The 18,526-nt window shown below is 42.7% G+C and overlaps 1 protein-coding gene across 1 annotated transcript in view; it reads right to left on the bottom strand.

Moving 5' to 3' along the window:
* STARD13 (StAR related lipid transfer domain containing 13) overlaps positions 1–8,626 on the bottom strand; it is a 186,177-nt gene extending 177,551 nt beyond the window's left edge. Inside the window, exons 1-2 of the mRNA XM_075266000.1 lie at positions 8,567–8,626; positions 254–388 (exon numbers count right to left, since the gene is read on the bottom strand). Of these exons, the coding sequence (XP_075122101.1) occupies positions 254–361 (108 nt within the window). The 5' untranslated portion in view covers positions 362–388; positions 8,567–8,626. The remainder of the gene's footprint in view (positions 1–253; positions 389–8,566) is intronic.
* Between the last annotated feature and the right edge of the window lie 9,900 nt (positions 8,627–18,526).

Raw genomic sequence — 18,526 nt, forward strand, 5'->3', positions numbered from 1 at the left:
ACAGAGGCCACCATGTGAAACAGAAGACAGTAGAGTCTTCTCTGCAGCATCCAGGACTGAAAAAGTAATGCATAGAACATCTCCTAGAGGAGCCCAAGAATATCAAGGGCCCCAAATGTTTCCAAAAATGAAGATGATTATATATATTAGGCCTGGTTCACATCTGCGTTCGGTATTCCAGCCTCGCGCATATGGTCATATAATAATAATACTTATGATAATAATAATAATAATAATACAAGTGATATTTTACCTGCTCCTCTGCATTGTCATGTGAGACACTTGCAGGATTAGTACTTGCACTGATGGCGCCTTCAATGTCTACATGTAACTGCCGTAGTTTCATCATGAGACATGTCATGGATTGTGACCACTCAGATCTTTCCTCCTTTAAATACAACAAAACAGAAATCCATATTAGGTTAGTAAAGGGTTGTTACGGACTGCCAAAATATAGGTCATGTCCTGTTTTTGGCCATCATGGATCCCACCATAAACTCAAATGTATGGGGGATCATTGAAAACAGGTGCCCCTGGGGTGCAAGATGGTTGTGAAAAATGGACTGTTTTATACCTCGGTTGTCTAAATGTAGACTTATTATACTGGGGTCTGCAGGATTCCTCTCTGTTGTGACTGGATAAATAGCTCATGCATTGCCCCCATATTAATAATGGCACCTCCTATCAGAGCCTCCAATGCAGGTGTAAACAGAACTTTAGCTGGGTGTAGCCGAGTGAGACTACATGCGCACAACCATAGTGGTTTTTACTGCCCACAATCTGCAAAAAAACATGTCAGTATGTCATCCCCAATCACGGATCTGCAAAATACTTGTATGATCCTCTACACTTGTCTGTGCCACCAAATGTGGGCCAAAATAAGATAAGATAGGATAAGATAATCCTTTAATAGTCCCACAGTGGGGAAATTTCAGCATGTTACAGCAGCTTAGTAATACAGATACAGGATAATACACAGTAATATAGTAAAATAGGACATACTTCATAATTTACGTCCTTGTATACACACACTGTGCAAAAAAAAAAAAAATGTGGCCATGTGTTTGAGCCCATAGAATTGAATGGGTCCAGCCATGTGACGTTCACTGTCAGGTGAATAAGCCCCTTCAATGGACCAATAGAGCCTGAGGCTACATTCCCACAAGCAAGGTGCTACAACGGCCATGAAAAATATCCGTTAAAGGGATCCCCCATACATGTGAGTGTAGAGGGGATATCGTCACTCCATAAGGAGAGAACCACCATTTAGGTGTGTGGAGTCTTATTAAGCCATGAGCGCTCCACTGTGCAAAGGAACATGGGTAGAATATGCAAATCTGACTTCCATGATGTAATTAGGATGTCAGTGCCTCAAGAATGCACACCAATAGAGGGCGCTCACTGAGAATGTGCAAGTCTATTGAGGGATCCATGAAAAATCAGTCATATGAATAGCCTCAATTCACATGCATTGAACTTACGGGTGTTAAAAAAAATGGCTGATATTCACTGCTTTGTAAATATAGGGTAAAGATTTATAAATACAAGAGTGAAAAGCAGTCATGCAAAGAGCATCTTTTCAACAGTGATTGGGAGTGAATGGCTGTATTCACATGTCAGGTTTTTGTCAGACAGAATAAACGGTCAGTTGAAAATACTGACATTCTTTATCTTTGGCCATTCTGACAGACACAAGGACCCAACAGAATTCAATGGTTCTGATTCTAATGGATGTAAAACAGATTGATGCTGAATGTACAGTATATCCATTAAAAAGAGATCAGTGGGCTGGGTTGAAAAAGAAAGACCAATGAAACTCAACCAACCATCAAAAACAGATGCAAAATGGATGACGAGACCCCAGAGTATAATACTAGCAATATTTGTTGGTGTTCACGCAGCAAATATTCTTGCCATGGGCCCGTGGCCTTACTTGCCAAACCCCCCGCTCCTGTTCACGGCCGCCTCTGCTTCCTCTTATTCCCTCCAGGGAGCCCCAGCAATGTGATATGGGATGCATGGGGCTCTCTGGAGGGCAAAAGGGGAAGCGTTGGCCATGGTAAGTAAACAGGGACCGTTACCTGCTGGGATTACTCCACCAGGTATGGGCTTATTTTTTTTAAAAAAGCAGCAGGTGTCCCCTTAAGGTTGTGGGGCCCGTGGCAGCCACCATGGCTGTGTCCAGATTAAGGCTACCCTATGGACTATTCAATTTTGCCACATTTTCTGTCATCGGATCTTGTTTCTATTCATCATCCCTGATCACATTTACAACATACAGAATCTACTCAGACCTCCAGTTCTGACGTCCTTGTCTACATCACTAGCTCAGTGCTAAGCCGATCCGTAGGACACTCTGCCGCATATTCAGTCGAGAGAAAAGTCCTGAACCATGGACCTGAACGAAGGGGCAGTATGAAGGACCTAATACACAATGGGGGGAATTAATTAAGACTGATGTTTCCTATTCCTACGTCTTAATAAATTCCCCAATCAGCACAAGTGGCGCCTGAACTATCAAGAGTCTCAGCCTATTAAGAAATCAAGTGTACGCCTGTGTGCTAGAGAAGAAATGTACGCCAGACAGGAACTGGCATGGATTTACTATATAACTCACACAAGGCCAAAGCATCCCAGCCCAGTCCGCTTTCCCAAAAGAGTCTAGTCACTTGGGCAATAGAATGGGTATGGAAGCTCTCTTGTACCATGACCTTGTTCCAGACTCCCTCGTAGGAGTAGGTCATGCACCATCCACACTATAATGCTGCCCCTTGCTTATGGGATGGAAGTCCAATTGTATGTGTGTACTTATAGGTACATGTAAAACTATACTGCGTCCGTAGGCCAATAAATTTGGTGTAGGCCATGGGACTACAATGAGCCTTGGGCCTCGAGTGACAAACCAAAAAGGCCACATTATAATGTCTCACTGATCTGAACAAATATGCTGCATATGGATGGGGAAGGGGGGGATAGTTGTGGGTCAACCTGCATCAGACACATATGGCCCTGTAGATATCCCATAAACGTCCACATCGGTAATACCCTTCAGATCAGACATACTGTATATCAGTGCACCAACAAAAAAGATATTCATTTCTTGGCATAAAATGAAATCCATATATCAGCATTCTGAAGCATGTAAGGTGCCTGAGGGTAAAAATATTTGGAAGTGACCCAATTGTCAAAATAGTAACACTATTCAGCAGAAAACACTACAATAGTTGTACGTCTCTCTGATATGAATGTCTTTAAGCCTAAATGTGATAAGTCCCATCATGGTTGCCAAAACATCTTGACCTGAAATTCTGCAATGAAAGAAAACTGAAAAGTAATCTTAGTAAGAAGAATTTATCGAATAGCAAGGTCAGAAAGTGAGTTGTTCACTGAAGCCATGAAAAAAATGTAATTATCCCGGTAGCGGCAAGTCACACACACAAGGGTTATGAGAAACTGTCGGAGAGATGACTTCTGTCAGCTAAAAGCCCCCCAAGCATGAAAGAAACATTGTTTTCATCCAACTCCATTCATGTGTATAGCACTCACATGGTTTATATACTTTTTATTTCTATTGGTTGGGATTTCTCTGCAGAATCCCTATATATCATCAGATAATGGATAGGAGAGCATGGTAGGGTAGTCTCTTCTCTATATGCTGTACATTAGCCATGGCTCAGTAGGTACGGAATTGGCTCTCGGCTCATTGTACAACCCTATTCGAAATGGATTCATATGTAGTGATTTACAACTATCCGACAACACTACAGCGGGATTAATATTGGGTTTACACCCCAGGAATTAAGGTATTAGTTGTCAAAGGGGTTGTCCCATCACAAGAATCCTATCTATACTGCTTGTTAATGTGGATGTAAGACTTTTCCTAAATACATTGCTTCAGCAAAACTGCTTTGTTTGTCCACTATCTTACTTTATTCAATTCATTGTTGACACATCCCTTGACTTATCTGCTCAAAAATCAAGTGATATAGCTGCCTACTCTCAGGGGGGAGGGAGGAGGGGCTAAGTGCACGGGTGTGAGCCTGTGTTTCTAGCTATTCCTGTGTCTGCACCACCTGACCTAGCTTCCTGCTCTCAGATAGGGGAGAGGAGCTGCTTTCATTTCTGAACTCGTCTTCTGTTCTCCCAGTTATCAGGCTTGCTAATTCAATTGTGTTCATTATGGCAGAGACAGGCAGTCTCTGTATGTAACACAGAGTGGAGTGACTCCTGCCTGTACTTCATGGTCCAATATTGTGCATATAGTGTTGTTTGAGGACCTTTGATGACATCACAGGCCCTTCAGCCGCCCCATAGGATCATGCTATTCGGTGGGCGGAGCTACCCACTAATTTGTGGGTGGAGCTAAATGGCAAGTTGCATATGAAACCCTGCCCACCAAATGACGCAAGAAACCAGGAAGAAAGAAGATTTTACAGCCGTGACGACTGGTGAGTATGCGACGTAGGAATACCCCTTTAAGGTGAATGTCCAGGCAGAAGCTCAAATATGATATGTTATTCGGTACTTAGAGGATTGTTATTTGCTCTTTATTTTCTTCAGGATTTGCTGAGTGGATACTTTGTAGCTCGGCTTCATTAGTGTAGAGCTGTGATCGATGACTACAGTTTAACTACAGTGCCTGTAGGACATCCGTGGTAGTCTGAGATTCCTCCAATCTCATCAGGGACCATCAGAGAACCAAAATCCCAATCTATAAGGAGTGGAAAAAACAGGACAAGTAACCGACGAAAGGAGGGGGAAGAAAGAAATACCAATGCAAATACTACTACTACTACTAACAATAAGAAAGTGGTTAGCAAGAGCTACACTGTTTCTGGTTTTGGTGGTACCGCCAGTAGTCGCAGGATTGTTGTACTTCCTGAGAATGTTGACGTTTTTTGATTATTTAGATGGCTTATCTTAGTCACAGAAGGATATTGCATCTGAGGGTGATGTGATCTAGAGTCGGGCTTTTGTGAGTTCCTTCTCCTACATAACACAGAATTTACCACAGGACCTTTGTGGACTGTTAACCGTGTCTCCTTTACATTAACTGAAACAGATACCTGATAGTGATGTAGCATCTACTTAGCAATCTATTTTTCCTAGTCAGAGTAGTCTTCCTCCTCTTTTTGATGAGATTCAAAACAAGGGGAGAGACACCAAGCGGAAATATAGTGTAGTATTTTGAGCAAATAAATAAATTAATTAATAGTAATATTAAAAGGTAAGGGTATGTTCACATGACGGAAACAAAATTCCTCAGTGTGATTTTCCGTGCAGCTAGCCACAACGGGATGCCGATGTGGTGCACTGGCATTCAGTCGTGGCTTTCCGCTCCTGATTAGGCCCAATGAATGGACCTAATCAGGAGGGAGTCTCGCACCGCGGACGCCGCGGCTGTCTCAGCCGTGGAATCTGTAGAAAGAAGAGGCATCTCTCTTCTTTTTCCCGCTAGCGAAAAAAAAAACGCTAGCGGGAAAAAAAGTGAGAGGCTCCCATTCAAATGAATGGGAGCATATTTGCCGGGCAGATTTTGAGGTGGAATCTGAATGGGAACACCCACTCAGCCTTAAGGTAACACCAGATGATTAGGGAGGCAGCAACTTCGCCCTCTCATGAACACTAGGTTACGTGTACCAATGTAGTGTATGACGCTCAGGTGCAAAGCCTGTGCGGTGGAGGAAGACTCTAGACAATGTGCACACAAAAACCACAGGACCCGTGAATCAGGGAATAGTTAACACTTTATTAGCCAATAAAACACTACAGCTCATTCATTACAGGTACATCAGCCAGCTATCTTTTACACTTGAGAAAGGGCTCCAGCCCGAAACGCGTAGTGTTTTATTGGCTAATAAAGTGTTAACTATTCCCTGATCCACAGGTCCTGCGGATTTTGTGCGCACATTGTCTAGACTCTTCGTCCACCCCATGGGCTTTGCACCTGGAGGGTCATACACTATTTTTTGATGAACTGGATGAGAACAGTCAGCATTGTGTGCAAGTAGAGGAGGAAGACATGATGACTGTTGGTGGTGGAGGTGGAAGTGGCAGGGAGTGTTGAACTATTACTACTGGTAGTTGTTCTGGTAGAGGAGCTAGGGGAACATCTGGAGGTGGGAATTGTAAAAGTGTGCATGTCCTTGATGATGTGTAAGAAAAAAGTGGGGAAAATAATAATGATGACATTGCCGATGATGATTTTCTTGCAGATAGGACCTGGAAAGTTGGTCATGGTGACATCAGATGAAGAGGGTGGTGGTAGTGGTGATAGTAATTCCAGCCATTGTGCAAGCCCAACATCCAAAAAATTTGCCCAGAGAGACCTAGGAGAACCTCTAAGGCTTGGGACATGTCAGTGTGAAGTTTCATAGTGGCCCCTATACAGTGTAATGTCTTATAGTGGCATCTCTATACAGTATTATGTCCCATAGTGGTCCCTCTATACAGTATTATGTCCCATAGTGGTCCCTCCATACAGTATTATGTCCCATAGTGGTCCCTCCATACAGTATTATGTCCCATAGTGGTCCCTCCATACAGTATTATGTGCCATAGTGGTCCCTCCATACAGTATTATCTCCCATAGTGGTCCCTCCATACAGTATTATGTCCCATAGTGGTCCCTCCATACAGTATTATCTCCCATAGTGGTCCCTCTATACAGTATTATGTCCCATAGTGGTCCCTCCATACAGTATTATGTCCCATAGTGGTCCCTCCATACAGTATTATGTGCCATAGTGGTCCCTCCATACAGTATTATCTCCCATAGTGGTCCCTCCATACAGTATTATGTCCCATAGTGGTCCCTCCATACAGTATTATCTCCCATAGTGGTCCCTCTATACAGTATTATGTCCCATAGTGGTCCCTCCATACAGTATTATCTCCCATGGTCGCTCTTCCATACAGTATTATGTCCTAAAGCGGCCCCCATCAGTATAATGTCCCATAGAGTCCTCCATGCAGTATAATGTCCCAAAGTGACCCTCATGCAGTATAAAGTCCTGGAATGGTCCCTATATTAATGAAATGTAAAAATGTTTCTTTTTTATTCCTTATGCAAATGAGTCTTCAGAAAGCACTGTTGGCGTTCCCCCTGTGCTCATTGAAGACTTTTCCTTTGCAGACTTTCTGCCCTCATTATACCTATACAGAAAGCACCAATATTTTTTGCAGGTATAACTGACATGTTGCAATTTTAAAAAAAACTCGAGCATTTTTGAAAATGCAGCTTTCCCATTGTGGATTTTTTTTTGCAATGTGTGGATGGGATTAGCCAGTGTTCCAGTCACCACTTTGTAGGCGCTGTAAAACGCAGTGTTTTCGCAATGTGGGGCTTCAACCTTATTTATATAACATATTCCGCATCGCTTTACAGACATAGTCAGTCACTGTCCCATATCAGTATGCCTTTGGAGTATGGGAGGAAACTGGAGGACCCTCAGGAAACCCACCCCAAAAATAATGACAGCATAGAAACTCTACGCAGAAATTAATGCAAAATACAATTGTGCATTCAAAATACAAGTCCCGATATTACTACTCTATATCCATCAATGGACTGGGCAATCAAAAGAGATCTCCATAAGGGGTTAATCCCCCCACTGAAACACATTACATCTTGTCACTGACCGGAGTTCCAGTAAGTCTTTACTCTCGGTGGACATTAGATATAGATATCCACTGAGGCTCTGCAGTATGAGCTAGAACACAGTAGCCCTATCTATTTTTATTTATCTAGCTAATTGTCTATATTATCTATCTATCTATCTATCTATCTATCTATCTATCTATCTATCTATCTATGAATCATTTATCAATCTTTTCTACCATCTATTTCATATCTATCTATCTATCTATCTATCTATCTATCTATCTATCTATGAATCATTTATCGATCTTTTCTACCATCTATTTCATATCTATCTATCAATCTATCTATCTATCTATCTATCTATCTATCTATCTATCTATCTATCTATCTATCTATCTATAATCTATCTTATCTATCACCTATCTAACTTCATCTATCTATCTATCTATCTATCTATCTATCTATCTATCTATCTATCTATCCATCTATCATTTATCTACCTTTATCTATCTACCTTTAGCTAGCTACCTATCTATGTAATATATCTATCATTTTCTATCATATCCTACATCTTTCTTTCTTTTTTTCTTTCTTTCTTTCTTTCTTTCTTTCTTTCTTTCTTTCTTTCTTTCTTTCTTTCTTTCTTTCTTTCTTTCTTTCTTTTTCTTTCTTTCTTTCTTTCCCTATCTACCAATGTAATCTATTTTCTCTATCTATCTATCTATCTATCTATCTATCTATCTATCTATCTATCTATCTATCTATCTATCTATCTATCATCTATCTATCTATCTCCTATCTATCTATCTATCTATCTATCATCTATCTATCTATCTATCTATCTCCTATCTATCTATCTATCTATCTATCTATCTATCTATCTATCTATCTAGAATATTGACTTGTGTTCATCATGCCTGGATTTTGTACCAGAGTGACATGGGTTCCCCTTTATATACTCACCCCGCCTGTCCTCTTGTTTTTCTCTGCACTTCTGCTCACACCTCTGGATGTAGAATATGATACAGGCTTCTTAGTCCTGGTTCTGTGATTGAGTAAATAATTTTTATACAGATCCAATATTTACTTACTGTAATCTGTATTACTTGCACTTATACATCACTGTGTCTCACTGCCCCCTAGTGGTTCCAGTCAGTTATTCTAAATAATCCAGTATAGCAATGGATATACCTTACTATAGCTGTACAGCACTGGATAGATGAAGGTAGGTAGGTTCATTATTATTACAGAAAATATTCAATGTGGCGGCATGGGACTTCCAAACACAAAGTCCTGCATGCCCGACTTTGTGTCTAGTTAAAAAAAAAACGATTTCCCCGCGGACAGGCAGAAGGCGCACAAGGGCAGTCACCTTTACAAACCCGTTCAAGTGAATGAGTCTTAAAGCTGATCACCAGTAGAGATGAGCGAACACTGTTCGGCTCAGCCGATCCGAACAGCACGCTCCCATAGAAATGAATGGAAGCACCTGTGACGCTGACTTTGCCGGTGGCCGGCCGGCATCACAGGTGCTTCCATTCATTTCTATGGGAGCATGCTGTTCGGATCGGCTGATCCGAACAGTGTTCGCTCATCTCTAATCACCAGGTCTCCGTCCCCTGTCCAGTTTCACCGGGGCTGAAGACAGAAACCCGACGGAAAGCACAAACCGGAGACTGGGCGCAGATGTGAAAGCCCCCTCATCTATATTCTATGTTTTGGTACGACTCTGTGGATACAAAATTTATACGGTTTTATTTACATCTTAACCTCTTAAAAATCTAAAACTTTTATCTTTTAAATCCTTTTTGGCGTAGCCAAGTGTACATTTTAGTTATACCAATTTGGAGAATTTCTATTGCTTTGATAATTTTTTATAAAAATTTTTATCAGAGGCAAAACAATGAAAAAAACGGCAGTTTGGCACCATTGATTTTTTTTTTTCTGCTATGGCATTTACCATACGGGAAATTTTTTTTTTTAGGTTTGTAGACCAGGCATTCACACACAGTAAAATGGCACTGATTCTGGCATGATAACTCGTGGCAGAATCAGCGCTAATAAAAAAAGACTGCCATTGAGTTCAATGGGTTCCGTCTTCCGCACGGAACACATTGAAATCAATGGGAGGCTTTTTAACCCACTGATTTCAATGTGTTCCGCATGGAAGACGGAACCCATTGAACTCAATGGGAGTCTTTTTTATCAGCGCTGATTCTGCCGCGAGTTATCGTGCTAGAATCAGCGCTACTTTACTCTGTGTAAATGGACCCTAAGGGTCTTGGACCCGAGGGGTCTGATCACTAATCCAATGCATTACGATGCTAATGCATTGCAAAATATCAGTATCTGTATGACAGGCTACATAAAGGAGCTTGCCATAGAAATGAATGGCAGACAAGCCTGGGAGCTTTCAATAGGCTCCTGGCTGTCATACCATTGGGATCTTAATCCGGGTGCTTGCAATCATTGGCAAAATGGTGGTTGATTGCACTACCAGGGGGTTAATACCCACAATCCGTGACATCTGAGTTCACTGTGTGATACATTCAAGTCTTTGGGGCTTCTGGAGCCATTCCTTTCCAATAGCCATTGCACTTGGATGACACTCGGATGACACTCTCGACTACATTCTATGGGCAGCACGGTGGCTCAGTGGTTAGCACTGCAGCGCTGGAGTCCTGGGTTCGAATCCCGCCAAGTACAACATCTGCAAGGAGTTTGTATGTTCTCCCCGTGTTTGCGTGGGTTTCCTCCGGGTACTCTGGTTTCCTCCCACATGCCAAAGACATACTGATAGGGACTGTAGATTGTGAGCCCTATATGGGACAGTGACTGTCAATGACTGTAAAGCGCTGCGGAATATGATGGCGCTATACAAGTAAGCATAATGAATGATAAGCTCGGGCCCCAACTTGGATATTTGATTGAGTGCATGAACTCTTTCTTACATACATTCAGGCTCCACTGCCTTCCTTGCGGCTGCTGAAGTATTCCTTCAGCCTAAAGTTATATTAAGAGAAATAAATTGTATGTGTCCAGGTTACAGACATGACATCACAGGTAGCTCTGACTGTGGAGTTATATCCATGACTAGCTGCAGGCCTCAGTTCGCCTCAGCTGCTTCATCAGCCCTTATCAATCTCAGCGGCTTGCCTCAGTGCATGCACCTGTCAGTCTCATGGAGACAACCTTGGTGGAAGTCATCCCAGCAGATTTATAATGCATGCTTCATGTTACAAATTCCAAGCTCCTATAGACTATATACAGAGCTTAGCCAAGGTGTAGTGTGGAAGCGAGACACACAGAAGATAAGTTGCAACTTGATTTTTTTGTTGTTTTTTTTCGTACTTCTTGCCTGCGCTTGTCAATGGAGATAACAATTTGACAGCGAAGATAAATAATGCTTTCCAAGAAATGAATTATGTCATTGAAGAGATGTCCACTGCTTAGATGATGAATCTGCAATATTTTTTTCTAATATTAAAAACCAGATCAACATATGTCATGTAATTGAAAAACATTAACTGTTTCAACTTCAAATATGAGAATTCGTTGCATAGTAAGGAAATGAGGTTAAAGTGTATCTCTGTTTATTAGCAAATTTCTATTGTACAAAGATAAGAAACTTTCTAATACTGTATAACTTATTAGAGAAAAATGCTTCTTTCTCCACATAACAGATTCATTTCCTCCTCATCCCATGCCTCATAAAGTGTTGTGAGAAGGTAACAGTCTTGTAACGTCCCCGATTCCTTTCTTGAAGCCAGTGACTGGCCTTATGGGTCACGTGCGGCAGGTATTTCCTCTGGATGGCAACAGAGCTGCAGGCCTGGACCACGCTAGGAGGTTTTGGAGCAGTGTGGAAAGGAGAGTATGGGTGCAGGCATATCACATTGAAAGCAATAGGTAAAAAAGCCTCCCATTGAGTTCAATGGGTAGCGCACGTAAGACAGAACCCATTGAAGTCAATGGGATTCTGTTTTACTGTGCTCACTCTGACACGTGTTTACGTGTCAGAATGAGCGGAGCGTTACTCCGTGTGAAAGCACCCTAAGATTTATATTTTTTCCACCTTCCCTGACCTGTTTTAAAAATTATTTATTTGCCCGGACAAACTCTTTAATGTCCACCTGAAGCTTCCCTGAGCTAAGCTATGGGGCAGCTGGAGGGGGACACAATTGCAAGTTCTGTGCATTAAAGGCACACGGACCCCATAGACTATAATGGGGTCCGTGTGCTTGTTGTGCGCTGCCCGCACAAATTATTTAAACAGGAAAGTAGATTGTGAACTACTTTCCTGTCCGCATGTTCTGTGTGGAGAAGCACACGGTCCCCATTATAGTCTATCGGGTCGGTGTGCTTTTATTGCACAGCACTTGTGTTTGGTATTCCGTTCTGGGGGTCCCCATGTGGACTCTCCCCGTACGGAATACCAACGCAGATGTGAACGAGAAGTCATTCTGCCCATCTTTGTCCCTTGAAACTGGAGAGATACAACTACCAGCACCTGGGAATATACTGGCAAAGCTGACATTGCTCTGAATTCAGGTTTGCAGTGATATGTAACATGGCACATGTCAGGCTAGGTTCACATCTACACTGGAGACTGTGCCACAGAAACCACGGTAAATCAGAGGTCTACACGGAGGGCTTCAGCATAAAAATGGCAGAAACGAAACGAGACAGACACCCGCTGGACCTCACTATAGTCTATGGGGTGCACAGGTGATCAATCTTTTAGTGGTCCACGTTCTTCTTCAGTCGGATTCCCCGGCGGACCCAATTGACAGAGAGCCCTGTACAAATATGAACCTACCCTTAGAGAACATGAAAGAGCCTTTTAAGTCTTCTATATTCTACTGTATATAACTTGCTGCTGAAGGTGGTCCTAATGCAGTTGGGCCCTATACCAAGATTTGCTGTTACTTGTTACAGTCCTGGCTGCCATGACTGAGAATTGCTCCATCTTCTCATTGCACTTAATCTACACCTCCTTATTCATCCCCTCTTCCCATGACTGACCATTGAATCATGTATATATTTGTTTGCAGCCTTGGCACTATTCACCGCCTCCATATGTGACAGCGCTGAGAAGCACAACGTCTTCGGCAGTATAAATATTTGCTTGCCCCTGAAATGCTGCTGTTTACGCCACAGGCCTGACTAAGGAGATTACACTAAAGCCAGGCGTACAATGGACTCGCATACTTTATATCACCCTGTAATACTCACATCCTGCAATCTGTTACCGCCAATACTACATATACAGGAAGAGGCAGAATTCCTATTCATAGTAGTCAATGAGCACATTCCCCATACCCTCAAAGTGTGCAACGAAACAACGAAATCCCCTTGATATGAATGACAAAAATATTGGTAACGCTTTTGCTGATGCTCACCCTAACCTTATAGGGTCTTCCAGCCCCAAATGGATTTGCCGTACCACAGAATAGGTTATCAGTATGTGATCTGTGGGTGTCTGACACCCAAGCACCCCACAGATTTTGACCCTGGAAGGTGCTGCAGTAGACAGAGAGCACATGCAGGCGACATCTATTCACGTAATAGCCATGGAGCTGCAGAATCCGAAACAAAATTCGCCTACAAAAAAGGCTTCCATTAATTTCAATGGGAGTCGCTCGCCTTTTTTTTTTTTTTTTAGCGATTTTTTTCAACTAGCGGGAAAAAGAAGCGACATGCCCTATCTTCCTGCGGATCCCGTCCGCAACTCAAGACTCACTCCCAAATAGGCCCATTCATTCAGGCCTAATCAGGAGTGGGATGCCGCAACGGGATGCCGATGTACTGTATTAGCATCCTGTTGTGGCTAGCCGCACAGAGAACTCACATGGCGGAAAAGGTTTCCGCTGTGTGAACAGGCCATAAATTCCCAACTAGCTTACTGCAACACTCCAGTGGGAAGATGGCCACTTGTCTTCACTCAACTTTATCTTGGTCCTTAGGATGCGTTAGGAGTAGGGCCTTTTCCTTCCTGCTCTCCGGAGTCCCCGCTTCCAGGTCTCGGGAGGCAGGCTGGAACCTCCACAGTGATGTATGGGGGTTGCCGGTCTCCTCCTGAGTCGGACAGGGGACTTTCGGCCGAGTGGAGGGTTTGAGCCTGTTTAAGGATGGCTCTGTCTCTGGGCCTCTGCTGGCTATTCAGTGTTTCCTCTGTGTTCCTGATAGTAAGCATTTATTCTGTGTTCTGATTGCCTCTGTTTCTGACCCTCTTGCTTTGACCTCTGACCCTCCCTTTGCCTCCTGATTTGATACTGTGCCTGCTTCTGTTTATGACCCTGGATTGCCATTAGACCTCTGCGTCCTGAACACCGTTTTTGTACTGTGCTACCACTCCAGTTACAGACTCGGCCTGCCTGACCTTCCCTTTGCATTACCCCTTGTACTGCGCTGCCCTCTTGTTGATGACCTGGACTGTGCAACTATGCCTGACTCTCTGATGCCATCTGCTGACCATCCGCTGCCTTCTGGTTCTATGGACCTGCACCGCGCCCTGAAGATCTGCTGGTGAGAGTACCCAGTGTCTGGTTCTACTGTGATTTGTGGTGCGCTGTGTGTTTGGCATTACCCGACCCGAATCGCTCAGCCCAGAAGCGCCACTATGTCCATCCCCACGATCTGGGGCTCTGGTAAACACCATTGTGGAGTTGGAGTTGGTGCGGCCAAGGGGGTATTGGACACTCAGCACCACATTTACCATTTTGATCAGTGTATCTATTGCTGATTCTCACTATTGACTCAAAACTGCATCTGTTATCCTAACAGGATGCAGATAAGTTAAAGGAGTTGCCCAACCTAAAATTTTATTTATTAGGGGAAGAGGTGAAAAAAATAAAAGAAAACCATACTCACCTATCCGCTGGGCTCCAGCAGCTCCCCACGCAGTCTGGTCCTGCAACTCAGTTTTTGTCTTTCAGCAGACGTATTCACCTCACATGACATCTGAGGCTAAGCAGTGGCTTCAAGAAGGGGCCCGGAGATGTCATGCGAAGGGATTCAGAACACCACAGTAAGACAGAAATTCACGTACAAAAAGGCAGCTGTCCAACCGGACCGCCTTGAGAGGACACCGGAGCATTGGGGACAGTTAAGTATGTTTTTGGGTTTTTTCATCTCCCCACGGCCTGGACATCCTCTTTATATACGATGGTGAAGCAGGACCCCAAGTCCCTTTGGAGTCTTTTATGTAACAATATATGGAAAAATATATCCAAAGGTAGGAAAAAATACTTTGAATAAAAATAAAAACGTCACTAAAAATGTCTCCTCACAACAACCATGACAGAATTATTCAAAAGGCCCTTAAAAAATGATTGTCGTAAAAAACTAAAATAAGATAAATTGCACAGTAATATATATATATACAGTCCTATGAAAAAGTTTGGGCACCCCTATTAATCTTAATCATTTTTAGTTCTAAATATTTTGGTGTTTGCAACAGCCATTTCAGTTTGATATATCTAATAACTGATGGACACAGTAATATTTCAGGATTGAAATGAGGTTTATTGTACTAACAGAAAATGTGCAATATGCATTAAACCAAAATTTGCCCGGTGCAAAAATATGGGCACCTCAACAGAAAAGTGACATTAATATTTAGTACATCCTCCTTTTGCAAAGATAACAGCCTCTAGTCGCTTCCTGTAGCTTTTAATTAGTTCCTGGATCCTGGATGAAGGTATTTTGGACCATTTCTTTCTACAAAACAATTCAAGTTCAGTTAAGTTTGATGGTCGCCGAACATGGACAGCCCGCTCTCAAATAATCTGAAAACAAAGATTGTTCAACATAGTTGTTCAGGGGAAGGATACAAAACGTTGTCTCAGAGATTTAACCTGTCAGTTTCCACTGTGAGGAACATAGTAAGGAAATGGAAGACCACAGGGATAGTTCTTGTTAAGCCCAGAAGTGGCAGGACAAGAAAAATATCAGAAAGGCAGAGAAGAAGAATGGTGAGAACAGTCAAGGACAATCCACAGACCACCTCCAAAGAGCTGCAGCATCATCTTGCTGCAGATGGTGTCACTGTGCATCGGTCAACTATACAGCGCACTTTGCACAAATAGAAGCTGTATGGGAGAGTGATGAGAAAGAAGCCGTTTCTGCACGTACGCCACAAATAGAGTCGCCTGAGGTATGAAAAAGCACATTTGGACAAGGCAGCTTCATTTTGGAAACAAAAATTGAGTTGTTTGGTTATAAAAAAAGGCGTTATGCATGGCGTCCAAAAAGAAACAGCATTCCAAGAAAAACACATGCTACCCACTGTAAAATTTGGTGGAGGTTCCATCATGCTTTGGGGCTGTGTGGCCAATGCCGGCATCGGGAACCTTGTTAAAGTTGAGAGTCGCATGGATTCCACTCAGTATCAGCAGATTCTTGAGAATAATGTTCAAGAATCAGTGACGAAGTTGAAGTTACGCCGGGGATGGATATTTTAGCAAGACAATGATCCAAAACACCGCTCCAAATCCTCAGGCATTCATGCAGAGGAACAATTACAATGTTCTGGAATGGCCATCCCAGTCCCCAGACCTGAATATCATTGAACATCTGTGGGATGATTTGAAGCGGGCTGTCCATGCTCGGCGACCATCTAACTTAACTGAACTTGAATTGTTTGTCCAAAATACCTTTATCCAGGATCCAGGAACTGATTAAAAGCTACAGGAAGCGACTAGAGGCTGTTATCTTTGCAAAAGGAGGATGTACTAAATATTAATGTCACTTTTCTGTTGAGGTGCCCATACTTTTGCACCGGTCAAATTTTGGTTTAATGCATATTGCGCATTTTCTGTTAGTACAATAAACCTCATTTCAATCCTGAAATATTACTGTGTCCATCAGTTATTAGATATATCAAACTGAAATGGCTGTTGCAAATACCAAAATATTTAGAACTAAAAATGATTAAGATTAATAGGGGGGCCCAAACTTTTTCATAGGACTGTATATATATATATATATATATATATATATACCCCCAAAACCATGCTGTTGTCATGTAGTAATGTAGAAATTTGGCTGTTGAAATGCAAATAGGCACATAAAAATTAAAAAAAAAAAAAAAGAAGTAATTCAGACATTTATGTGGTAAGTCCTAAGTTGCTTCCCAGGCCACACCCCCTTGTAGAGTTTTTGGAGGAAAATATGGCGACCCTCTTCTGGGCTGAGGAGTAATTCTAGAAAATGTATCGTCCCTATCCAGGCATAGAGGCAGAAAATATTCTGTCATTATTATTCCGGATTAGAGATGAGCGAATAGCATTCGATCGAACACTACGGTATTAGAAATACTCGTGCTCGGTCGAATACCACGCGGTAAACGCAGTAAAAATTCGATTCCCCTCCCACCTTCCCTGGCGCTTTTTTTTAACACCAATAACTGTGCAGGGGAGGTGGGACAGGAATTAGGACAATGTAGGCATTAAAAAAAAAACCGTATACAGTAGAGATGAGCGAGTAGTGAAATATTCGAAAATTCAAAATTCAATTCAAGCAGACCTCAATATTCGACTACTCGATCGAATACGACTCGCTCATCTCTATTCCTGATGTGTTTTTCTGCAGTAAATTACATTCCAAGTCCTTCCAATCCAGTTTCCATCTTCTCTACCCTGAGGGAATTCCTGTGGTAAATCTGCTGACGTTGCGGTTCTCTGGTGTTTTCTTATTTTATCAGTTCCAGTTGATATCATTCACGTTTTTGACAATGTGCAATTCATTTCGGCGGAGAATCACTTTTCTGACCTATAGCATGTTCCCTGTGGGACAATTTCAGTTTAAAAGTGAATGAATTTAATCGCCATGACAGAGACGGGTTCTTTACTGGAAAGCTATGGGCTGCTTCTAAAGAACTTGACTGTAATACATTATGAATTATAGGAAAAGTATGTGCACCCGCATATTATTGGCGGTTAGTCATTTCTATGTCATGTATGAAATATTTTATGGTTTAGGGTTGGATTCTTTTCTTCCGCAGATGTCTTTACATAAGGTTAGGTTCATGGCTGATATATATATATATATATATATATATATATATATATATATTCCTCTGTCTATAGATCACCAACAAACCCTACATTAAACCTAAGACATGGGGTGGGATCAGTCTCTTCTTGAACATCTCTCTAAAGGGTTGTGAGGAATTTCCCATATGCGAAAAGAGGTCTATGGTAGGAACTTAGGAACTGGTGAAGCAGTGACCTAGGTCATGAGCAGGGATGAACCATGGGTTTCTGCCACCTGAAGCGGACGTCAGAGAGCCCCCCCCCCCGTGGGGGTGGAGCAGAGGGGCGGAGCCGAGCGGAAGGGGGCGGGGCCGAGCGGAGCGAGCGTCTTTAGCAGGCAGGGAGAGGACTTGCTCTCTGCCTGAGCGTGAGGGGCGGCCGCTGGAGCAGCGCTGCTCTGGCGGCCTCCCCAATCCATCGCTCAGTGACGGTGACCCTAAGCCAGTCCAGGACAGCTTGTCCTGGACTGGCTTAGGTCAGCAAAAATGCCGCCCTCCCCGGGGCCCTGGCATAGTGCTGCCTGAAGCAGTCGCTTCAGGTCGCCTCATGGGAGGTGTGATGCTGGTCATGAGTACCCAAAGATCACTGATGCTTGGGGAAGGGGGGAGAATCTACAGAAGAGCTACCTTAGCACAGATTGCTGAAAAACTAAAATTAAAGGTGTTATCCAGTTTTATAAAACATATAGGCCAAATAGCAGGATGCATCAGTACAAAGTACTTTCTAATATATATCCTGTTTTTATTTGATTTATTTTCAGGTCATTGACTTCTGCTGTGACCTACTCACTACCCTTCCCTGTGAGCAGTTCCGCCAGAAAGTGAATCATCACAGCAACACATGACCTCAGATGTCGGAGGAATTTATTACCTGTGAATTCATTGCA

The sequence above is a fragment of the Leptodactylus fuscus genome, chromosome 2 (genome assembly GCF_031893055.1).
Source record: "Leptodactylus fuscus isolate aLepFus1 chromosome 2, aLepFus1.hap2, whole genome shotgun sequence".
NCBI classification, from domain to species: Eukaryota; Metazoa; Chordata; class Amphibia; order Anura; family Leptodactylidae; genus Leptodactylus; species Leptodactylus fuscus.